Genomic DNA, 26,358 nt, shown 5'->3' on the forward strand with positions numbered 1-26,358 from the left:
TATGATTCTCCCGATCAGAATTTGATTAGTCAGTCTAGTGTTCTGTGTACAGCACGTATTTCAGCAGGTAATGTTTGACAAGGCTGTCTTTTCATGACTGGGTGTGTTTATGTCTGAAGGACAAGATAATTGATTTTGGTCATCATCATGCCATTCAGACTCTTTAACAGATTGGATGAGTACAACTGAATTGGATTATGCATTTCTGCCAAGACCTTGTGTTTCCCGCATTAGTCAGACACACCTCTGTGTTGCACTAAAAGGGTTATTCCTTCATTCACTGAGCATATTTTTGTTGGTTCTTCTGCCAATTGTGTTGTGTAACCCATATAAACAGTATATTGTGTACTTTGTGGGTTATATCTCATGCTTTCCTAGTGAGTACACTCCTTAAATCAGTGCTCATAAAGATTAGTCACAAACTAAGGCGTGTTTGCACCAGAGGCAACAAGCAGCCTGCTCAGTAGCAAGAATGCAGAGGGGGGTGGTGAACACAGGTTCAGTAAAGGTCTGTGGAGACACGAAAGGTAAACTTGGCATGACGCAGATATCTTGAAAATAATTAAATTGCAGATTCCCAGCAACTGGACTGAAACAGCTCACTTTGCTAGTTCCTGGGAAATCCCAACCACCAAAACAAAGGAAAATGTCTTCATTTGCTGGAGAAATGGAGGATTAACAGGCTTTTGTAAAACAACCATCTCTCTTCAATCACTCAGCCACCCACTTGTCCCTTTCCATATTCCAGTATTGCTCCCACTCCTTTCCCTTTCTTCCCTGTGTTTCCATGTTTCTTTCTTGTCTTGGCCACATGAGTTTCTTTTGCGCCACCTTGATGTGGTGTGAGCGAGTTCCTCGTGTGTTTTCTTTGTCCCATCCCCAGTCATTCCTTGATTGTAATCCCTGAGTCATGCCAGCAGGCGCCTGCTGCACCACACGTTACTGTCCAACTGCGTGTCTGATTGGTTGGCTTATTGGCTGCTGCCACTACATACACTCATTCCGCTGCTCGATTTCACCACATTGCCAGCCTGACTGAGAACTCCAACTGGGCCTGACACTGCCCCAAAATGACTTAGCAGAACCACCTACGCATCTCAACACCATCCTCAGTGTGTGGCGTGTGTTTTCTTTTGCTTTTTTGGTGTTGTTTGTTTTTTGTTTTTTTTAGAGTTCCATGTTTAGGAGCTGTGTTTCCTATAATGGAAGCTGGTCTTGTTTAGTAAGCTATGAAAACCAGTATGGTGTCTTGAGAGAGAGCGATTGGGATTGTTTACCCACCGATGTCTAGTTGTTATGAAAGAAGACATGCCAGCCTTCTTGGTTTTTAGATGGTGTAGGTTTTCTTGTTGTGTGTGTGTGTGTGTGTGTGTGTGTGTGTGTGTGTGTGTGAATGTGGGTTGACTGGACACCACCTGTGATCAGAGGTGATGAAGCCCACAGGGGCAGATTTTAATACATTGGACCTGCTTACAGACTGACCTATCAAAGAAAAGAATGGCACAGTGTGTGTGTGTGTGTGTGTGTGTGTGTGTGTGAGCACACACAAGCTTGGTAAGTCTACCTCAACTGTGTAGGATGAGCTTGGTGGTGCATGAGATACGACGAGGTTCAGTGATGCAGGCAAATGGGAGGCACACATGTTCTGGCTCCTAGTGAATGAATGTGTTTTGGGAATGCGGTGAGTAGAAGCATCTGGATTCCTTCGCTATGTCTGTCAAAGTATCTGACCCTTTATACATTACAAACAATTCTGTCTTTACTGTCTACAGGCTACATTGAGTCTGTAAATACAATAACAAAGAAAATATATCACGACTTTCATCTTTTGGTTTTTATATGAATTTCGATAAGGGTCATCTTAGTGTCTAAAACATGTTTGTTTCTAATGTGAACATAAAAGTCAAGTTCGAGTTAGGGATTTTACAAGGCATGGTCATTTCTTTAATCATGGCCAGTCATGGTGTGAAATGAAAGTGCACGTCATCCCCTGATGGCCAGTCACTCTGTGAAGAAATGAGTCACGGCCTGTCTGTGTGCGAGTGTGAGTTTTATGCGCACGCTTCTGTCGATTAGGGAAATGATTGAAATTTCTTATTTCAAAAAATTACTTTGCAACTTTCCAGTTATCACATGCATCTGCTAACACACTCAACGTCTCTTGTTGTTATGAAAAAACAACACGCTTGCATATCCTAAATAAAATGAAGGAAGAGGGCTCTAGCCAGATGTTTTGTTTCACGGACCTTCCACTGAGCTTAAAATAGAAGAATAATTCATCAACCTGAGCTGAAACTGTTTCACCACTTGCGCCACAAGTCATTTTTGGTCACATTAGAGCCAAACAAGAAAGCTGGGTGAAGCACATTAGCTGATTGTACAGCAGAGGTGGAATGTAAGGCATGCAGCATGAAAACACTGTGGTCAGGCTGGAATTTATTTATCAAGTATCCATCTGCCATCCATAGCTCGCCTTCAAACAAGCAGCAAGTACCCTGTGATGCTTAATTAGTTCCAGTAATTAATTTGAAGGGTTCTGTGCACATGTATTTTGCAAAGTAACGGTCATATGATAACTTTTGTCAATACCTGTGCATTTGTGGCTTTATATATTGATCTGGATAATCCACATATAAATCTGGATGCTGGTTGTGTCTTGGTGCAGACAAAAAAAAAGGGGGGGGGGGGGGCAGGCATCGTGTTTTGTGGAAAAAATGCAACAGAGTAAACTGTTTGTCAGATATGCCTCGTATTTGGTTTAACGCCTAAACATTTCCCAGAGAACATCCCTTGTGTGTTTACAGCAGGCATGGAGCCTGCGAGTAGTTAGCCTACACACGCTAGGCTAACACAAACTATACACTCGCATATGCTTGCTTGGCCATTCATTTTTACAGCCAAACAGCAATACAATCATCTTAGATGTGATGAGCAAACAAAGCAGACCTTTTTGGACTTTAAAGTATTATCATTATAAATATTTGACATTTATACATTGGCCACATAAGACTTTTATCTTGAGGGAGGTGAGGCGGTAACCAATGATTATTTTTATACAGTGAAGAAAATAAGTATTTGAACACCCTGCGATTTTGCAAGTTCTCCCACTTAGAAATCATGGAGGGGTCTGAAATTTTCATCTTAGGTGCATGTCCACTGTGAGAGACGTAATTAAAAAAAAAAAAAAAATCCGGAAATCACAATGTATGATTTTTTTTTAATAATTTATTTGTATGTTACTGCTGCAAATAAGTATTTCAACACCTGTGAAAATCAATGTTAATATTTGGTACAGTAGCCTTTGTTTGCAATTACAGAGGTCATACGTTTCCTGTAGTTTTTCACCAGGTTTGCACACACTGCAGCAGGGATTTTGGTCCACTCCTCCATACAGATCTTCTCTAGATCTTTCAGGTTTGGAGTTTCAGCTCCCTCCTCAAATACTTATTTTCCTCACTGTATATTGATTAATTGATTTATTATTTTTAGAATAGTCAGTTATCCTTTGGTTAATTTACCAGAAAATCAGAATCATAAGTTCTACCAATTTCATTCAAATGTTTTGTCGTGAGAAGTATTAATTTTACAAAAAAAGGCACATAAATGGTATAAATTGCCATTAAATAAAAGGCATGCAGAAAAAAGACTGAAAATAAAAGCTCAACATATTTCACATGGCTGCAACTAACAGTAATTTTCATTATCAATTGATTGTCTGTTTTCTGGATTAATCCTTTAGTTGTTTAGCTCATAAAATGTACAAAAAAAGGTGGGGGTGGGTGGCGGAGGGTGTGTGAAAGAAGCTGACATCAGAATTAACATTTAATTCTGAATAATTGTTGTAGTGTGTCTGAGCTCGACTGTTTTGTGTTGCCTCGTTCTTAACGTTTTTTTTTTTCTTTTTCTTTTTCATTTTTACCTCATCAAAATTATTCAGAACTTGCAGATTGTGTAATGGACAGTTGTGACAAGCACATTACTCAATTTCAGATGCGTGAAACAAGCATTTTTCACACTGTGTGAGATCACAGAGCAGCATGCATGTACTCAAGCAATAAGAAATGCCTAAAATCACTGTCTTTGATTCTTCTGTTTGCAAAGGGAAAAATGTGCCCAGCTTTTTGTGTAAATATCTTTGGTCTGAGAGGTATTACCACATCAAGCACTGAGATCTTGGCATAACCAGTCGAGTAGTAATGCACTTTCACATCATAAGCTAATATGATTTCAGAGATGGAGGGAGTGTGGGGGGAAAAAACGAAAGCCAGTAGGGCAGATGTATCACTTATTGTCTACTTGAGTAGCCACTGTGTCTGTGATCATGGTGAGCTGGGACAACTCTCATTTCATGGCCAAAGACAGATGTCAGCAGCCATGGCCTTGTTCCATACGGGTGCATTACACCACCACAAGCATGTGATTTGGAAGGGCAGCCAAAAGCCAGCGGTGGAAACCCAAAAATAAAACCAGTGTTTCATTGCTGTTGTCCATGCTCTCGACGTGGGACTGGTTATGTCTTGGATTTGTTAACGATAACATGTTGCTGCTGGTTTGGAGCAGGCTTGGTTTGTGTCTGGTGTGATCTGACTTCAGCACTTCTATTCCTGGCTCTTGGCACTGAGATGGAAATCTAAACATTGAAGTGGCTGGCTGAACAAGCAGCCCTTACAAACCCAGACTGCCACCCAGTTCTCCTCTTTCAGTGCAGTGCAGCCCTCAGCCACTACTTTATCAGCCTGTGGTCCTGAATGGCCCTCCTTCATGTTGGTTGGGTTTATGACCCCACATGCTCAGTCCAGAGGTCCTGATATGGATCTCCATCAAAGGCTCTCTCAGATACCATTGTCACCTCAAGTCTACTGTGGTTAGCCTAGTTCCATTTAAAAGACCAATTAAGGGTCCTGGCACCTACCCGAGACTCACTTTCTTTATGCACCTTGCTGTGATCCTGCTGATATATATGTACCAACATGCATGCAGGGATATTCAGGAAGGATATGAGGCCACAGCCCTCACCTGAACCCATAGCCCACCTTATTCCCCTCAGGAAGTGGCAGCTTAGATAAAGGAAGTTGACTCTTGGATTTATATAAAAAGTCCAACATACATGCTTCAACAGAAGGACATTGAAGACTGCTGAATAGCCATATGCACTCTCATGCAGATCTGCGCTATATAAGCGGCAAAATTTCACTTTACTATGTTCCAGCTTTATATATCCTTTCAGATGTCATCCTTACTGAATTCTTAGCCCTCTTCCTCTCCTCCCACACACACTCTATCGGACTATTTATATCTCAATCATATGAAAGAACACATTGTCCCATATTTGTTGGCCTGGTTGCCTGCTCTACATGTATCATTGCATCATCCTGAGTGGAGGCAGCCGTCCTGCCTTTATGAATGAACCAAGTCCACGCCAGAGGCCTGGGAGATGGCACTGATCCCACTGTGATGTCACTACTGAGATGAGGAAAAGAGAGGGAGGTGTATGAGACCTCCCATTCATGTGTCCCCTCTGTCTCTCTCACTCTGTGTGTGTGTGTGTGTGTGTGTGTGTGTGTGTGTGTGTGTGTGTGTGTGTGTGTGTGTGTGTGTGTGTGTGTGTGTGTGTGTGCCCACTCTTGGTTCCCTTGTCCTGTGATGGGTTCATGTTACAGGCGGATGACTCATCCTCCTAGTCAGTCACTCCTCATCCACTAGAGATGCTTGCTCCTTATCTTCCTCTCTCCTTTCCCACTCTGCCCAACCCTGTCTGCCTCAGCCCCACTGTTCCTACAGACTTTGACCCCATCTGTAAAAAATGTCAATTTCACACCCACACTCCCGTGCACAGGCGAAGACGCCTGCTAATGTAGTTTGTGCATGTGTGTTTGTCAGCTGATCAAAGTGAAAGTGCTAAGCCTCCTTTTAAAGGCTTGTTTGTAGCTCGGTTATAAAGGTAAGGCAGTGGAAGTGTACGGTTTGTATCTGACTTGGAAAATTTTAATTGTCACGTTCACCATGATGTCCATTACTCATATCATGGCAAGAGTGGCACAACTCACTTTTTACTGTATGTTCAGGCTAATCATCTCTTATTCTTGGAATACGTGGATTCTCTCATTTAGAGCAATCTCTTTTATTTCATCCTTTTCACTCTGGGATTTGTTAGTGAAATGCAAACGCTTTAATGTTGCTTGTGATTTACACTCCCTCCCTAAGCTAAGTGGATAGGACTCATTTTGTGGACAGCCCCACACAGTCTAATGTGGAAAATGATGACTTGTGGATGCTCTAACTCTCTGCACGTACTGAACATTCTGCATCTAATGGGACGCACAGGCTTTGAAATCCTATCAGGACTTCATCATTTACTCAAGATTGTCTAGTTCCAAGGTAGCCTTTCTCACTAATGGATGCACAGTATGCATTAGCTCTCCCACAGATAACTTTCATATGGATCATTCATAGCAGAGACTGCTCTGTGATTGCTTTAGCATTTTCAGTGTTAATTCCCAAAAAAATCTTTAATTTTATTTCACAAAACAAATAAAAGTAGATGCATATATACAACATCAAATGTCCAGTGTTGTCAAAATGTAAATTAGGATTGCAAGACAAAAATGTAGTAAATTTAAAAAATACAGTTTCAGGTTGAATGCATGAGTTCAGTTTGAACTTGTGCATTGCTCCTTTTTTCAAAATTTTTTGGAATGTGTAGTTTTTACTGTACCATTAAACCCTCTGGGGTCTGGGCACTTGTCGGTGCTTCCAGGGCATTTTACCATCCTTCACAATTTTGACTTTCAAGGTCCTTCCATATAGTGTAATGCACCTATCAAAATGGTCAGAACAATAGTTTTCTGAATGTGAGACATATATTTGTCAGGAACACTGTGTAGAAGACATAACTTGGCTCAAATGCTAAAAAAATATATATATTTTTGTCAAACATCTTCAAATCGTGAGTGAAAATAAATCTTTGTTCATGTGGATGAGCATTTTGGTTGTAGAAATAGGTTTGCCACAGTGTTTGGGTCACAAAAGTAGTGTAATATATGGAAAAAAAAGATTTTAAAATAGCGTATAATCAATTAAAAAAAAATTGCCATGTGTCACAACAGTGCCATTCACTGGAAGCTGCATGGCATAGAACTAGTACATTACAAAAGAGCATATTTGTGGAATAAAATCCCTTATCATAGACTCCAGCCCCACTGTAACCTTTCATTGGAGTAAACAGGTGTAGAAAATGAATTAATGGAAAGAAAAAAAAATCCCTTACCAGATTGAATGTCTTCTCTTTTCAAATAAATCCTTATTGAATGAATAATGTCCCTCAGTAATGAAAACTCAAGATTCCTACATCTTAAAAATGTCCATAATTGCTGTGAAATTATTGTGAATAATTGCTGTAAAAAATGTTAAAAGTGATCTTTCCAAATGTTTCCACAATGATTGTCTTTGTGTAAAAGAGTAAAAACTAAAATAAAACTTATTCTTTGAGATTTTTTGAACATTTATTGATGTGTTTGAGCAAGAATATCCCAATAACAGATACTACAGCCACTTGCAGGGAGAGTGACACACTGTCACAGGCTCATGTGATATTCACAGCCTATCCTAGCGGCTGGAAAATAACGCATCGTCTTGAGGGAACATGTGAACTACAGCAGAGTAGGTCACATGTTTCAGGAAGTGGTTGAACAAAGTCTCTGTTACATTCCGTCACTGATTATTATTTTTTTAAACTGTTATTATTATTATTATTATTTGTAAAATAAATATGACAAGGAGTTTATACCTGGACACACCGCCACGTTCATGGTCACCAGTGGGTTAGTATATTAACCATTCAATTGAGAATTTGCTTCTGAAGTTGATCTTTGGGAAGGCCATTACAGACTGTGGCAAGAGTTGATAAAAAGAATTTAAGAGGGTGGGGTATAAATGGGCCAACAGTGCAGACAGACTCTACAGGATCCAGCTTTAACTGCTGCACTTTTGTCCTGCCTTCACATCAAAGCCCAGACTGTCTGATCCCCAGTCCCCTCTCAGTTTGCACTCATTTGCAGCATGTATGCATTTAAATTACAGATGCTACTTAAAAGTAAAATAAGCTCGAGAGGCCTAGACCACCTTGGTGTCGGGGACAACTGTCGACATCTTACAGTGACTGGGGTATTTTCATAGTGAAACAGTTTTGCTGCCTTACAGTTGTTAAGTGTTGAACAGTGGTTTTATGTGAATTTGTAAAACAAAAAAAAAGTGTTGAATCTTCTTTTGGCTTTACTTCTAAGTACAATTAAAAACTGTTTTTTTCTTGATCAGTGTAACGAATGTATTATAGCTGACACAGCAGACACAAGTGAGACTTTTGTAAAAGAAAAAGAGGGTATTTGTTCTTTGTCTGATCCCATATGAGATTTGTTCCATTGGTGGGAAATTCCTCCATCCTGCCCCCCCGCAGGCAGGATGGAGGAATTGTAAATTTGTGAATTGTTAGGCAAGTCAGATCCAGGAACAAGTGATGGTGCTGTATTTAGCTGCATCCACCAAACTATGGAACCACCCAGAGTCCTGCTTGGCAGTGATTTAGGCAGACCACCAGTCCTCCCCCATCTCCAGAAAGTAGCAGTCTGTCTGCCACAGTCAGGTAATAACACGGGTGTCTCTGCATTTTCCCGTTTCTGGGGTGTTCAGCACTGAGGCACCTGTGCACTAGATTTTGCTCATGTCAGCGTGCCACTTGGGCACAGTGCCATAACTCACTTTCCTTCTCAGTGCAAGTAGTATGACTCATCTGGGTCTCCTTAAGTGACTTTATTTGACACAAAGCCATTCCAGTAGGATCCAGAGATTCTCCAGAAAGCCCTCGTATCACAGATCTCCAGACGTCACCTTTGGTTACTGGTTAGAGTCCAAGTCTTAGAATCATACAGTAAGACTGGACACGTCAGGAGCTTAAAGAAAGATGCTGTATTACCAAACAGGACTAGTGCTTCATTTGGAATTTAATTGATCATTTTTTCCACAAACATCCCAGCATTATCTACAAAGTCCATGCAAGCACTGAATGCAGTACGAACCAGAACGCATCCCTTAACATACCAGGATTCACTAGTATGTGATGGTGCCCCCACTCCACACACCTGTGCATAGGCCTGCTTTGATGTGCTGTGTAGGCCCATTTCCACTGCATGAAGTTGATTTACTCCCCAGATTTCAGGAACAGGTAGGGGAATGGCCCATTAAGTGGCCTTCTCAGCTGTTGTCTCCACTGTGATGAAGAACCACCAGGTTTGCAGTGACGGTAAGCATATAAAGTAAGAGACATCTCGTAAGCAAACTTTAACCTTAACCTTAGGGGCAAAGTAACATAAAATAAAAGTTTGCAGATTTTTTTTTTTTTTTTTAAACGTCTGTCATAGAACAACAAAAACAATCAAACAAACTTTAAAAAAACCAAACAAAAACATTGTCTTTCTTATACACATGTTGTCGGGGCATGAGGGTCTGTAGCACAGTATTCCATTTGTTTTGTGGTGTGATAACTTTTATTGGTGTGGACACTCAGGAGCTTGTAGTCCTGCTTTAATGTTTCTTTTCTCTGTGCACTTTTCCGCAGTGTGTTAAGAGGTTCAGTTCTGCTAAGTTTTCTCTTGGAACTATTTTGCAGTTTGTTTAATTGACATCCATAGATTTAGATTTTCACTTTGTTTCTCAAGGATTCAGTTAGTTTATTTAGTGCCAGATCACAACATGGCACTCCAAGGCACTTCACATGGGTAAGGTCTTATCTTGCCAACCTTCCTGAGCATGCACATTTCCACAGTGGTATGGAAAAACTCCCTCTGGCTTTTTTTCTTTTTTTGAGAAAAAAAAAACCCTCAAGCAGACCAGACTCAGAGGGGCGATCCAATGCTTCTGCCATTAAAGGAGTTGAATCCTCACTTATTGGTTTATCTGTCACCTTCTCTTATCACAGTTATTTTGTTTGTTTCTGCTTACGTTCACTTTCACAAATGCTAATTGTGCTGTTTTCACCTTCCTGTGCATAGGGCAGTAACAGTTTTTACAGTATTTGCCAATCGCAATTATTTTTCATATTCGTGATTATTTTTCATATTACCGTGAATTATTTATTTTATCCACAACGCATAAAACGACTCAGAATCTGACGTCATTGTGCTGCAGCCTCGCTCACTGTGTTTCGCTCTCGTCTTAAGGCAGGACAGTAACATGGAGGCTGAGGAGCGATCTGTCCTGCCGTTTGGATAAGACGGCCGTTTAAAACTGGCCGTCTTCTTCAAAGCCATCTAAAATGCGGAGTTCACCGAAGGTGTGTGTGTGTGTGTGTGTGTGTGTGTGTGTGTGTGTGCGCGCGCGCACACAGAGTCAACAGGCTGCGAGGGAGGGGTGGGGGAGGGAGATTCCTGAATGGAGGCATGACATGTTACAGTCTGAGAACCATCAGTGCACGCAGCGACGCGGAGCAGAGAGAGGATTTTAACCTGAGTGAACAAAAAACAAAACGTGGAGCTGCCTTTACTTCTCTCTGAACTTTCTCTCCCGGTGTGATTCTGCCGTTACCGCCCTGTTCACACCATGTGTGCGTCGTATACTGAATTTATGAGATCATGAGATGAAATAAACAGTCAAATATCTTTAAAAATTTATTTAAAAAATGAGAATATTTGAATGAACTGAGAAAAAATTACTCATACGAGTTAAAAAAAAAAACCCTGACGTGGAGAAGCTGTGGTGATGTTCAGACGCACAGATCACAGAAAGCAGGTGAGAACTCTGAACTTTAACAGCTGTTATTTTCCAAAGGTATTTATTTGTTCAAGCTTGAGCTTAATGTAGTGTTCAAGCACAAAATGTGACTGATGAGGAGAAACAATTTCAGAAATGCAACAGAAACAACCACAAATCAGAAAAAGTTGGGACTCTATGGAAAATGAAGATAAAAATAAAAATGTTGCACCATTCCCAGTTTCTCCACTCACAGAAGCCAAATGGTCTTCCAGAGTTGTGTAATTATACTATGACAGTGGAATATAAAGAAGGGAAAAAAAGAAACAAATAGACTATATTCGTCAATCGCAATTATTTGTCTGCCAATTAATCGTCTCCAGAAATTCCTAATCGTGACAACCCTACCCGTGCATGCTTTTGACCAGTAAGCACTGAGCCCAGTGGCACTTCAGGGCCAGTCAGAAGTACACAGCTTCCAGGACGGCTTTTCCTGGCCCAGAATATCTGTAAACTCTCTTTTCAACTTGGTCCCTGGATGGAGACAGGTGCCAAGGTGTTGGCCCCTTAAAATGGGCCGCGAGCTCCTATGATGGAAATGGGTTTTATCTTATTAGTGATCTAACTTGATGTCTCAAAAAGCAGCCTAGTCTACCAGATTAAATGTTTTGTAAAAGTTGACATAGGTTGACAAATAATTGTCAATACTCATCCTTGCAATCAGTGACTACTTGCCTTGCTAGGATATCATCAGTAGTTGACTTCTTGGGCTCCAAACAAGACTGGTCTGGTTGATGAACAGTAAGAAGCTGACACTGAATCTGAGTGAGAACGACCCTTACAATTACAGTCCCTGGCACAGTAGGCAGTGTAATGCATTTAAAATTGTTACAAGTCATGTGATCACTTCCAGAATGCGACAGTAAGGTTTTGTTTTTTGTTCTTTTTTTGCAGTCTGTATGGGTGATACTTGTCTCCCAAATGGAAGTAAAGATTGCTTGCAATGCAAGGAGCACAACTTCTTGATCTACCTGAAGATCTGCCATGATACAGCAGATCCCAACAGCTTTTCCTTCCTTTTGGCTGTTTCACTGATGTTCCATGGTCTACAGCTGACTTGAGCTGGCGTATCAGCTGCAAGAGTACAAGTTGAGCAGTTAGACAGACATTACGTTAGTGAAGGAGGGACAGCTGCTGTGCATTCCAGATGAGGTCGAGGCATCAGTGAGTGGTGAAAACAGGCATGAACTGAAAGTTACCCCAGTGTTGCTGCCAACTGATAAAACAAACAGCTCGTGGAGATGCCACAGCAGGTCTGCAAAAAGGAAAGAAACTCTGGAATTTTTCTAAACTTGAAAAAAAAATGTATGTATGACATAAAATTAAATCATTTGGTGGAAAATGTTTGGCCATGTCTGAAATGATTGTAATTTGAATCACTTTGAGTTGTAAAAAGGGGTAGAAGGAACTAATAAATAAATACATGTGATGCAGAGAGAGAATCATCTGATGATATCACGTCCCTGATTGTTGCCACAGGGCGGTTCTATCGTGGAGGCATGTTGCGACAGACAGCAACAATGCATCCTCCCAGAGCTGACCTGACCGTAAGTGTACCAGTCATGTCATAATTTCATCCCCAGTACAGCCCTAGTGCTCCTATTACCACTGGGACCACTTTGGACTTTACCTTCCACATCTGCTCTAGTTGCTCCTTCAGCCCTTGGTATGTCTCTATTTTGTCATGCACCTTCCTGCCTTCCTTCTGATATTGCTGTCAGCTGAGATTGCCACATCGATCACAACTGTGGTCTTCTTTCCTTGGTCAACCACCACTATGTCCGGTTGGTTGGCCAGCAGCTGCTTGTCTGTCTGGAATTTGAAGTCCCACAAGCCTTAGCTCTTCGTTCTCAAATACCTACCATTGAGTTGGCTTCTCAGCATCTCTCTTACCTTCTGCAGCTACTTGGCTGTGGCTGACCTTCTTGCATCTTCATCATGGTTCCCACTGGCTTGTGGGATTCTTAGGTACTTGTAGCGGTCCTGTATGTCCCCTATCCTGCCTCCTGTCAACTCCACCCCCTCAGTCCGGATCAACTTCCCTCTCTTTGCCACCATTCAGCCACACTTATCCAATCCAAATGACATCCCGATATCCTCACTGTAGATCCTGGTGAGGTGGATCAGTGAATGAATGTCTCATTCACTCTTAGCATACATGTCATCCATGTACAGGAGGTGGAATTGATATCCATAGCCGCATTTTGTGATGAGTTGGCTGAGGGGGTTGAGGCCTATGCACAGCAGTGGGGACAGTGCATCACCTTAGTATATTCCACACTTGATGGCGACTTGTGTGATTGGCCTCCAGTGACGTCTTCCATAGTCCATCCGGTATCCATGTGTGAGGTACTGAGTCATAGGCCTTCCAGTAGTCAATCCAGGCTGTGCTCATGTTGGTCTGCCTGGTCTCTGAGTCCTGGAGTACTGCTCGGTCAACCAGTACTTGGTGCTTAGACCCTCTGGTATTGTTTCCAATGACTTTCTGAGCTGTGCTCATGTGTTGATTTAAGTGCCTACTCAACTTGGTTGCTATGATGCCTAATAGCAGCTTCCATGTTGTGGAGAGGTAGGTAATTGGTTAGTACTTTGAGGGTGTCATACCCTTGCGGAGGTCATATATATATATATATATATATATATATATATATATATATATATATATATATATAATGTGAGCTTCTGTATTTGTGGTATTTGTGGTATTTGAGGTGTGTGTTTTTTTTTTTTTTTTCACATCTCCATTCAGAATATTTTCACCTCACACTTTCAAATTGATCAATTTGAAGGCTAATTGTTCGTCTATAGCCCTGTTTTTGTGTTCACTTGCTGGTAATTGGTGTCATTGGTTTATGTTCCAGCCCATGTAAGTTAATCAACCAGTCATATCACCTATATTTCACAGTCCTTTTGCAGAATTCCTTTCATTTGTGTACATCACTGTGCACATTATGCAAACTGAATGGCATAGAGGTGGTTAATAAGAATTTGAATGATCTTTTTGTATATATTTAGAAGACTTTTTATTACATGTTGGGCTCCAGTTGTTTTTAGCATCTAGTGTTGTTGGCCTCGGGCTCTTTCTCCTACTCCTTGTCTCCCATACGTTGCCCCTTATCCCACATGTCTGTACTCTGGCCAATCTAATTAGAGTAGTACGAGTCATCAGGCACTGTTTAAAGCCATCAAAGAGGGCTCTGTTTCCCACTGGGTGCCACTAGCTGTGAGCCGAGAACAGTAGGCTAGTATGTGACACAGACCCTCAAGACAACCAGCTCCCAAATTTCTAACCACCCGCTAGCAGTCACTGTGACATCATCACCTCATCCATTGACCCTTGACCTTTCTGAGTGTCTGACCCCTTGCTTGGTCTGCCGACAGTAGGGCCACTGTGTAGGGACAACATGGTAGGAGGGTTAGCGGGGATCACCGTGTCACTGAGCACCAGACGTTGCTTTCCCACTCAGGATGTGCAGACTGTTGCATTTGAATATAAACCTGTGTTTATCTAACGCACAAACTGTTTGAAATTCAGTTTTTTACAACCCAAGCCTTACAAAGCATTGTTAGAGGTCAGGCTCGAGTGTTGTAGACTCCAATGTTATGCTAACAACTTGAACTGCAATGTTTAATCAGTTATTAATGGACTGTTAAGTGTATTGACAACTATATTGATAATCGATTAATCATTTTGAGTAATTAAACAAATCTAGGTTCTCTACTTTCAGCTTCTTAAGTGTGGATACCTTCTGATTTATTTGCTACTTTCTTTGCTCCTCTCTGGCAGTAAACTATGTATCTTTGTTCTGTGGACAAAGCAAAATATTTGAATGCATTATCATGGGCTCTGAAAATCACTAATTTTGTGACATTTTATGGACCTAACAACTAACAGAGAAATCAAGAAAGCAGCTTGTAATCTGCAGAGTATGATTTTCTTTTTGGTGGCATTTTTTCGGGCCTTCTCCGTTGTCTTGTTAAGTTATCAGTAATGTTGAAATTTTTATTTTTATATGGTAGTCAGACGTCGCAGGAACAGTCACACAAGCCTTGAGTGCCCTCTCGTGAGCTGCATTTTACCTACGGATGTGTTTGTATTTTGCGGACCACATTGCGAGTCGAACCATAACCAGCACCATCGCTGAACGGTTCTTTTCTAACATATTACCCACTGTGGACGATAGTACACACCAGGTGTCAGCTGCCGATGTTCGTGCAGCACCTACCTGCACAGCTCATGACCTCCCCGTGGTGTCGACGCCAGCTCCTTCCAAGTGCAGACCCTAATCCTCTGCAGATGCTCACCCAGTGCTCCCACGCAGCTCTCAGCGTCAACTTAAACACTCTGCTCACACTGATATCCAAGGGTTGAAGCTGTTTTGTTAGCCCTCCCGGAATAACAGCAAGCACTGTGTTCGTCTGCTTCACACGCTGTTTCACAATCATTGTCTGGGTGAGGTGAGGAATTTGTGTCCAATGTTCTGTTCTCTGATTGGTTATCGCGACCAGCATGACCTATAGGGCAGCCGCCATACTACAGTGCCCATGATGCATTGCAGTTCCGTTTCCGGTGGCAATTTTAAAACATAGAGTGACTCTGTCACGTAAAATTGTTTTATTACGGTAAATTAATTGAGAATCTACCGGTATATTTTTCATTTATAAGTCGCTCTGGAGTATAGGTCGCACCCCCGGCCAAAACATGTAAAAAAAAAAAGTGCGACTTATAGTCCGAAAAATACGGTAATCATAAAATCCATCAACATGTCAACTACATAACATGGTATTAAGTTTTAGAAAAACACACTTAAAGCTTAAAGCTCTACTGAAGGTGCCCCATTGATATCCATGCATTACTTAGTTTGTAGCAAAGAATTTTGCATCTGAACTATGAGCATATTAATGTTTAAAATGGTGCACGTGCAGCTATACTATCTTTTTTCATATGATTAATCCCTATAGTGTGTGTCAGCTGTAAATAGATTGGATCTGACACCAAGACAGTGTCTGTCTAGACAGGATGTAATCATTGAGCCATATTGCTGACTGTTGTCAGATACAACAATGTAGATTTTGTTTGTGTCTGTGTGTAAATATCTGAACCACGCTCACACATCTCTCTTTCCTGCCATTTTTGTCACTTATTTTTTGCCTTCAGTGTCACACAAGGTGTGTTGTCACAGTTTGGCTTGTCAGTAATTAAAGGAGTACATTGACATATACAGTGCCCTCCAAAAGTATTGGAACACTTATTTCACACATTTTAATTTGTTTATGCCATTTCAAATCCGAAAAAATAAACATTTCTAAAATTATCTTTCTTAAATTCAAACTGAAAGTAAATCTCTATAACTTGATATAAATTAATTCAAAGTATAAAAGCCAAGAAGATGGGTTACATAAGTAATTCTAGGTTTGCATCTCAGATGTACCTTCTGGCAAGTGGTAACTGAACTTTCAGGTCTTCTTTTTAAGAAAATTCTCCACTATACAACTTCATCATGAAGCTGCATAACTGGGGATACAGAATGCAAAACATGCACTATGCACAATTTCTCCAATCACAGCCAGAGAAACCTATAACTTCTTCTGGGTTGTCTGGGTGTTTCGGTGGCTTTACTCACTCTTCTACAATCACTGAGTTACTGAGAACTGTGTACTCCACACAGATTTACCATGCAATACCATACTGCTTGTATTACATCATAATTGATGTAAATAAAGTCCAAGACATATTCAGTGACTTAGAAATGTTAATTTATCCATCCCGTGCTTTGTCTGAAGAAAACTGGTAATAAAACTGATTATTTACAGGTATTATACCAAAGTGTGCAAAGCGTATGCAACCCATCATCTTGGGTTTTATATTTTTTATTAATTTATATCAAATTGTAGAGATTTCCTTTCAGTTTGAGTTTAAGGAAGAAAAATTTAGGTTTTTTTTTTGTATTATTATTTGAAATGGCATAAACAAATTAAAATGTGTGAAATACCAAGTGTTCCAGTACTTTTAGAGAGCACTGTAACCATTCTAAATCTAAGTGAAATTGATTTTTGTGCTCCCCAAAATATCAGGATTACATTTTTTTTTTTTTTTTTTTTTCTGGCTTACAGATACAGATTGTGGAGATGTGCCTCTGCTAACTCCTGGAAGTAAAGAGATGGTGTCCCAGGCTTTGAAGGCTACCTTCAGTGGCTTCACAAAGGTACAGCTGCGGCTTGACATTCCAAAAGGTAAGACTCACAAATGCTCTTATTAGTCCATATTGATAGTTACATCAATAAGTATTTGGATAATGATGCAATTTTGTCTTTGCACAACACCACACTGGAGCTGCAATTTAATTATAATAATAATTTATTTAGCAAAATAAACATGATTATTGTTAATCCAAGTCATCATTTTTATTTCCAATTTTCTTTAGACAAGTAAGTCAGAGGATGATACATAAAAATTTCCAAATCACTGAATATGTCTTAGACTTCATTTTCACCAAATATTCAGAAATACAAACAGAGTGGTATTGCATGTTAAATCTGTCTCAAGTGGGCAGTTCTCTGAGTGACTGGAGAAACTGCATGGTGCAACTCTTGTCTGTTGCACCACCAGTTTCAGCTTCAAGTTGGAGTGGGACAGAGAAGGACTTTCACACAAGAAAATACATCATGTCTCGTCTCAAGTCTCTCATGTGCCTTCTGACAAAGAATTTCTGAAATTTCACATCTTTTTGAGAAAATCCTTCTTTCTGCGACATCACAAAGAAGCTATGTAACTAGTGATGCAACAGACTAATGTTGCGCCCCACTCAGTTTCTACAAACAGAGCCACAGAAGCATATAACTCCTTCAGATCGGCCATGGGTGTCATGGTGGGTTCAATAGTCAATAGTCTCAACAGTCTAGCAAGAACAGCAAGAACATCTTGATTGCTTCATTTCATCACCATTGTGGTGGTGTACAGAGGCACAAAAACTAACTTTCCAAATACTTTTAGACCTGACTATTTATGATAATAAAAATTGTCCCATATAAGGGAAACATGAGCCCTCAAACCTCCTCAGTTTGTTGCATGAAAGGCACGAACATTCTTTCTTCTGCAAATGCATTACATTACAGAATTTAACAGGAGAGTCCAAACAGACAAAAACCAACATATCCATGCTATTTAGAAATGGCTAGACTTTGAGTATATGTTGTTGTCCTCCCATAGAACTGAAACCATTTACATCTATCCACATTCATTTTTCTTTTAATTACTTATTTACAGATACGAGGTCTGTCAATAAAGCAACGGTCCTTTTTATTTTTGTCAAAAACTATATGGATTTCATTCATATGTTTTTACGTCAGACATGCTTGAACCCTCGTGCGCATGCGTGAGTTTTTCCACGCCTGTCGGTGACGTCATTCGCCTGTGAGCACTCCTTGTGGGAGGTGGGAGGAGTCGTCCAGCCCCTCGTCGGAATTCCTTTGTCTGAGAAGTTGCTGAGAGACTGGCACGTTGTTTGATCAAAATTTTTCTAAACCTGTGAGACACATCGAAGTGGACACGGTTCGAAAAATTAAGCTGGTTTTCAGTGAAAATTTTAATGGCTGATGAGAGATTTTGAGGTGATTCTGTCGCTTTAAGGACTTTTCACGGTGCGAGACGTCGCTCAGCGCTCTCAGGCGGCGTCATCAGCCTGTTCAAGCTGAAAACCTCCACATTTCAGGCTCTATTGATCCAGGACGTCGTGAGAGAACAGAGAAGTTTCAGAAGAAGTCGGTTTCAGCATTTTATCCGGATATTCCACTGTTAAAGGAGATTTTTTTAATGAAAGACGTGCGGACGGATCCGCGCGTCGGGACGCAGTCGACGCGGTGCGGCAGCACAGGAAAAACACCTCCGTGTTGATAACCATTTGTAAAATCCAGGCGGCTTTTGATGGCTTTCAGTGGAGTGAGTATATGAGAAATTGTTTAACAGCAGGACATGTTCCAACTTGTCCTTAAGGCTGTCAACAGAGGTGTTTTTCCTGTGGCGGAGCGTCGCGTACGCGCGGACCTGTCTGCACGTCTTTCATTAAAAAAATCTCCTTTAACAGTGGAATATCCGGATAAAATGCTGAAACCGACTTCTGAAACTTCTCTGTTCTCTCACGACGTCCTGGATCAATAGAGCCTGAAATGTGGAGGTTTTCAGCTTGAACAGGCTGACGACGGCGGCTGAGAGCGCTGAGCGACGTCTCGCACCGTGGGAAGTCCTTAAAGCGACAGAATCACCTCAAAATCTCTCATCAGCCGTTAAAATGTTCACTGAAAACCAGCTTAATTTTTCGAACCGTGTCCACTTCGATGTGTCTCACAGATTTAGAAAAAATTTTGATCAAACAACGCGCCAGTCTCTCAGCAACTTCTCAGACAAAGGAATTCTGACGAGGGGCTGGACGACTCCTCCCACAAGGAGTGCTCACAGGCGAACGACGTCACCGACAGGCATGGAAAAACTCACGCATGCGCACGAGGGTTCAAGCATGTCTGACGTAAAAACATATGAATGAAATCCATATAGTTTTTGAAAAAAATAAAAAGGACCGTTACTTTATTGACAGCCCTCGTATACTGTACTGTAATTGCAACAAAGGCCCGAGCAAAACTGTCTGCATTTCAGTTTTCTTACAGTAATATAGATCTCATTATTATCTCCGGTACCAAAGAAGAATTCAAATCACAGTTTTGCTCATCATACACTCCTTTTGTTTAAAACTCAGGCTATTAGACAATTTTTAATCCACCCATACAACTTTTTTTTTCTGTTACATGTCATAAAGGCTTGTAACAATAAAATCAGCCATTTTGGGATGACCTATGCTGTGATTTGGCACTATATAAATAAAAGTGAATGTCAGTAATAAATAGTAAATGTACTTCTCATACACACCCTTTTGTGATTTCATTGTTATGGGCCTATATTATATTATGTTGACATTTGTAACACTGCCCTTTGTTTTCCTTTCACTATAGTTTAATTTTCACAGTTTTGATGTCTTTTACTTTCCCCTATCCATTTTGAATCCCTTTATTTCCCCTATCCATTTTGAATCCCTTTCTTTTGTGTTGAAGGCACATTGAAATGGATAATCAGAAAACACTACACACATGAAATAGATAAATCAGTCTTGTTGCATGATGTCATGTCAGATTATAAATGATTCATTCTTATATACAGCTTTATAGATGGGTCAGTGAGATAGAGTTGGCCTGGCAATATGTACCTCTGGGTTCTTCAACAAGACTCATGCCTTATCTACACGGAAACTGATCTTTCCCTATACGATCTTTTTCTTTGTCATTTTCCATTTCCAAGAGGTCCGTAAACAATGCACAGTTTCAAAAAAAATTGTGGCCACACAAAACCACTGAAAATGCTATAGTATATATGTCAGGCTGGTATGTGGTAGTTTAACGCTCCCACAAAAATGGAGATGATGTGGAGCATGTACATGCAAAGTCGAACTTCTGCTGAGAGTCCCACCGGATTATAAGTTGACAAAACTACAAGAGGATGTTGATTGGGAATCGTGTCAATCCAAATATGCCAACATAATGGACGCATTTCAGGTGCAGTATCTGAGGCACCTGACTGAGGAAGTTGTGTTGTCTTGCAGCTAGAGTTGAGGCTGAGGTTCGAGAGGTGGTGCTATGACATCATCATTTCACAAAAGTTGCATATTTGTTGTACAAAACAATATGCAAAGGATTTGAGATTTATATACCCTGGGACCTGTTTTCAAAACGTAGTATTTTTGGGCTCTGAAAATGCCGGTTCCATGTGGATGAAACGCCGATATGATTCAAAACTTTTGTGAATACGCCTAAGGTCATCTTTGTGTGGACAGGCTCTTAATCAGTCCTTCTCTGTCCACCCAGCAGTAAATGGGTACAAACCTAAGCTGGGCTGCTTCACACTACAGAATCTGGGTATAAGCACCACCACCAGTTAATCTCTGGTCTTATATATGTCTTGTTAAATTTACAAACAGTGGTTATAACATTGGCTATTTCTGACTTTTTCAGATCCCAGACAGTGGACGGAAAACCATGTGATTGAGTGGTTGACATGGATAGTGAATGATTTCAGTCTGAAGAATGTTGACTTTGACAAATTCTGCATGAATGGGGCCAGCTTGTGTGCCATGGGCAAGGAGCGCTTTCTGGATTTGGCACCGGACTTTGTGGGCGACATCCTTTGGGAACATTTAGAGATGCTTCAGAAAGGTAAAGCCTTGTTTATCTGAATTCTGCAATGTCACCAATGCCATTTTTTAACCATAGTGTTCTTATAGTTCATATTTCTATACACTAGTATAAAAAGCTTCTCAATCCCTTGTGATGTCTGGGCTTGGTTTTATTTAGGACATAAATGGCATTTCCTATAGTAACAGAAGCCAAAGAGGAAGACACAATTTAGCTCTTGCCATGAATTTTTGATAAGGCTGATGCAGTTACGTGATACATGAAATCAATGATGAGGTCACTGAAGCTCATTCTCCATCTATTTTTCATAAAGAGGATACAAAGCATTACCCCATCAATGGACTGACCTCCTCCTTCCAGGAATCCCGTTATACCTCAGACTACTTTGTCAGTAAGTACTCAACACACCGATTGTCATTCACTCTGCCTAACAGTAGAGGCTAAATGATTAAATATGAATGGCAGTGTCAAAGGGGAGTTGTGACGCAAGTGGCTCGGTGTTTATAGCCGTAGGTTATTATTATTATTATTGTTGTTGTTGTTATTGATATAGCTGTATCAACATGAATAGAACAAAGTAGGAAAGGTAAAATGAAATTGAGTATTAAGAGAGCTAAGCAAATATTTTGACAGAGAAGAGAGACAAGTGAATGCTGTTATCTCACCAAATTCAGATCTGGTGATTTTAGAAAAGCATAATTAAAGTAAATAAAAGAGGACAGAGGGAGTTTTTCCTTCACCTCTGTCGCTGTGTGCTTGCTGTAGGGGTTTGGCAATGTTAGCCCTTACTCATGTGAAGTGCCTTGAAGCAGCTTTGTTGTGATTTGGCACTATATAAATTACATAAATTGAAACTGAATTAGCTTAATGTTTCATGATGAGCATGCCAGGCTGCAGAGGAGTCTCTCAATCAAGGTTTGTGTAAGTACTCCAGATTAAGGCATGTACACAGATTTTAAAGCAGACACCAAGGAACGTCACAGATGTATGGATGCTGAAATGGGCAAAACATGTACAGTGTACTTTAAACCCATTGAACAGCTGCTGATGGTGCCATCAAATTCAGAAAGAGTAAAAGCAAATTTACAGGAGGAAAAAAAATGTTTGTCATCAGAGATCCTCATCACACTACCCATGGGTGCATTTTTATGTAATATAATAATAATACTTTGAAATTTGTCATGAAGAGCCAGTATCATGACTACATATTGTACAGATGCATGCACACATGAACAAAGCCCATTTCTACAACTCTTACACTGCAGTAGCTAATTACTGAGTAGCATCATCTGTCTCTTGTAGCCGATTTAATGTTGCAAAATAAAGTGATACAAGTTTGCTTTCCTGTCGTTTTCAGCTTTTTCATTCCAAGTTGGCACAAGATAAAATGATTGAAATAGTAATTTGATTTTGTTCCTTTTTTCTTTTCTGCCTTCCATCTACACTTGTCTCTGCAGGCTGTGGCATTGAGCATGCCCAGTGTGTCCCTCCATCTGAGTACTCAGAGCCAGGCTTCATCACAGAGTCTTACCAGACACTTCACCCAATCAGCTCAGAGGACTTGATATCGCTCAAATATGAGAGTGAATATCCTGCCGCCATCTTACGGGATGCGCCCCTCAACTCCCTGCAAGGGGACTACTACTCAGTCAAGCAGGAGGTTTTATCCCCTGACAACATGTGCTTGGGACGCCTCAGCAGAGGTGAGGGGTCATACACTGGATAAGAGGGCTGGATGTGAGCACAGCACTGTTGTAGCGTTGCAGTGAGGTTGACTGTTTTATGTTTCAGTCACTGTCGGATTGTTTGCTTGATAAATGCATCCACATGTGCATGCAAGTGTTTTTGCGGGTGTCTGTGTGTGTGATTGCGCTGAAGCTACCAGAATGTTATCGTGCCACATCAGTGTGCATGTATTAGGAGAGGAAAAAAAACCAGGCCCTCTGGTTGGTTTGTGGTTCAAAGCCAACCTGCCTCGTACACTCTCAACTGGGTTGGGGAAAAACGAAACCTGTATTGTTTTTGTCAGAGTGATACATGAGCAAAGCCACAGTGTATTTGGTTACTGACGCCTGTCCTTTATGTAAAACAGCTCAAGTGGTGTAACCTTCAAGAAAAAAATATAGGTGTCTCTTCTTCTTTTTCTTTTTCTTTTTTTTTTTTTTCCTTTCTATTGGCCTCTTTTCTTCGACTCAACCTGAAGGTTTCTTGGTAAGGGCATAGAGGTGTCATCTTCAGTTCGCATGCCTGGGGTTTTCTCATGACATGGTTTCCTTTGCTGAATTCACAGGGTTGTTTTCGTTTCCAGTGATAGTTTACAGAAGAATTAGCGGTACCATTTACATTTGTAACCATAAAGCTAAGATTTTGTTCTCACAAATCCCCAGCTGTACAAATGAATAGCATGTGTCATGTTGGACTGTATGTGCATCCTTGTAGTTATTCAGCATTTTCCTGCAAGGTATGAGGTCCAATCTTCATGCATCACACAGCCTTTCAGTACTATGCTGCAGTCTGCCTATGTGGGAAAGTATTTCTGTTCACATGTGGCTTCAATTTTAGCAGCTGAAAACGTCAGCATCAGTAGAGAAGCTGCATCATCTTTATTTTGTTAATGGCTCTCCATTGAAAGGTTCACCCTATCTTTCCCAAAGCCAAAAATAGCACAATAATCTGTGTAATAGTTTTTTTTTTTTAATCAAATCCAAATGTAGTTGTCAAAGACTATGTAATAAAAAGATGCTATGCCTCAAAACAGCAGATTCATGAGAAGAAGCATAATGTACTGTTAAGGTGTGACTGTCAAACCTTTATAAAAAGCTTTTCTATTTTAAAATGTGGATACATGGCTATAAATCTGTTCACACACACACTCGTCTTCAACCACTTACTCTTATTAAGGGTCGCAGGGGGCTGGAACCTAACCTAGTAGTCATAGAGTGTGAGGCGAGGTACACCCTGGACAGGATGCCAGTCTATCGCAGCTCCACACAAGTCTGTTCTGAGAAAGTTAGAAGTTTCTGGCATGGTAAAGCTGAAACACTTAGCTGGAAAAAAATAAGCTAGTCACTCACTCACTCATCTTCAACCACTTTTCCGGGTTCGGGTCGCAGGGATAAGCTAGTCAGACATACACAAAAGTAATCATGAGCCATTTTCACTTTTGTTTGACATAAGCTGAAGGCAGCACTGCAGTTAACACATTTCCTTCACGGGAAGAAGGTCCTAGATCCTAGAGGCCATACCCTTTGCCAAATTAAAATTCAATCCATACCAGATCTGCTGCAGCAACCTCGAATGGATAGGAGCTGCCAGAAGACACTATTACTCTTACTGCTACTGTCACTTTTGGCATTAACTGATTTTGGCCACATTCAGGATGTGTGGGAAAGTGTGTAGTATTATTTTGGGATTTTTGCATGAAGCCTTACAAAGGAAGTCATGGATGCCAACTGGATTCCTTATCTTTTTGACACATTGTCAGCTAGACTTGTTAAAGATCTGTGGTCATTACTCTGTACTCCTTTGTTGAACATTAAGTTGTAACCTCCCACTGGAACTGTTCAGTCTTGCTTTAAATGCGCTCTAGGAAAACCTGTTCTCAAGAAACATATACACGGTGCTAGAAAAATACAGATATATATGTAACTTAGCATTTTTTCCTGTTTCACACAAATCATTGAAAACAGTTTGTTTTGAAAAAATGCAGCATTTTTGTACCTTTTCAGTTGCGTTTTCAAATTGCCTTCATTAAGGTGGTGCATGTTACCACTGTGTACCACTTCACAAGGAGGGTACGACTGAACCTTACTCACCCCTGAACAAGCACATTGGCAACAGTAGTTGGCATTTTTTTATGATTGCAGGAAGCCACTTAAGCAGACCAGACTTCGATGGGTGACCAACTGCTTTGGCCATACTATCAGTGACATAAAAAAAATCTAATAAACAAAGCACAATAAAGAATTGTCAAACATGCAAGACAGAGATGATGAAGCTAGGCATTCAGCTGTTGATCAAGTCCAGTGGTAACAAAATAGAAAAGTAATGGGAATAAGTCATTGGAAAAATTAAAATGATTAATACAAATCATCACTTTTATAGTCAGTGTTCTGTAGATAAAAAAGCAATAACAATGTCTTTAATTAGGGAACCCTGTTGTGTCTGATTTGTGGACGTTAATGCTGGAATTTACGGTCGCAAATTGAGTAAAACGGCTATTTGCTACCGTAATCCAGCATTGACGTCTACAAATCATCAGATACAAGGGGGTTATTCCCATTCTAATCCAATTCCAACGTTTGCACGGTTTATTTTTCTCCAAGTAATTTGGTCAGCGAATCATTGTGCAAGGGTGTGGTCAGCTCGTCAGAGCTTACCATTGCAGCAGCGCCTTAATGCCAAACTGGAAATTCTGTGAGCAGACCCACAGATTTCTCCATCTGAGTTAAATCCACGGTAAATCAATCAATCGAGCCAGTTAAATCCATTAAATCCATGCAGTTCTGCATCGTCCTCTCTGCACTAGTTTTTGTCACCCTTAGGTGACAGCACAGTTATTTACAACTGCATAGCAGTGCGTGCGGTCAGGGTGCGGACTAATACATTAAATGTGAAACTGCTTTAATATTTTCCCACCGTTTACACAGTATTTTATGGTCTGGAATCTCACACAATTAACCAATAAGATTCGTGGAAAAAATGCAATTGGATTACAATGTTTTTTTTTAAGATGCCTGAATTAGAGAAACTGGTTTTGACTGGTTGTCCAAAACCAAGTCAATTGGTGAAATGGAGTAATTTGAAGAAAGGTCCCTGGTTTTTGAGACATTGACGTTCATGGCCGTTTTTCCAATTTTCAGGTATTTTTTAAAGGTCATTTCAGTTAGGACCACTTTTGTCAAAGAAAATATTTTTATATTCCATTGTATTCATTTGTATATTTGGTGGTATACCTCTTTTCTGGGATCGACCTACCTTTTGACATGCATATATTGAAAGCCCAAGGCAGGGAGAGCAGCAGAAAACTGCACAGAGTACAGGACAGAGCAGGCATCAATGACAACAAACTTGACATTGATTTAGTCAGACCGAGCATTAAAAGAGGAGTTGTGGTGGGGTTGGATTACTAACTCGTTTTATGGAAGTAGGGTTGAATGAACAGTTTAAAACAGCGATCAACTGAGCTGACATTGATAGGTCAGCTGGGGTAACAGATGAGTGTTATTGCTTGAACAAGTGCTTGTGCTCACTTACAGTAATTCACAAAAAAAACCTCAATGGAAGAAAAAAATTACAGTGCGTCCAGAAACTATTCGCATT

At 40.5% G+C, this 26,358-nt stretch overlaps 1 protein-coding gene across 2 annotated transcripts in view; it reads left to right on the forward strand.

The window, feature by feature from the left end:
• The window catches only part of ets1 (v-ets avian erythroblastosis virus E26 oncogene homolog 1), a 118,122-nt gene that overhangs the window by 78,503 nt on the left and 13,261 nt on the right, over positions 1–26,358 (forward strand). For both annotated transcript variants that reach the window (XM_034168008.1, XM_034168009.1), the window contains 4 exons: positions 16,915–17,034; positions 20,857–21,057; positions 21,350–21,427; positions 22,494–22,739. In XM_034168008.1, the coding sequence (XP_034023899.1) occupies positions 16,915–17,034; positions 20,857–21,057; positions 21,350–21,427; positions 22,494–22,739 (645 nt within the window). The remainder of the gene's footprint in view (positions 1–16,914; positions 17,035–20,856; positions 21,058–21,349; positions 21,428–22,493; positions 22,740–26,358) is intronic.

This window comes from Thalassophryne amazonica, chromosome 4 (genome assembly GCF_902500255.1).
Source record: "Thalassophryne amazonica chromosome 4, fThaAma1.1, whole genome shotgun sequence".
Lineage (NCBI taxonomy): Eukaryota > Metazoa > Chordata > Actinopteri > Batrachoidiformes > Batrachoididae > Thalassophryne > Thalassophryne amazonica.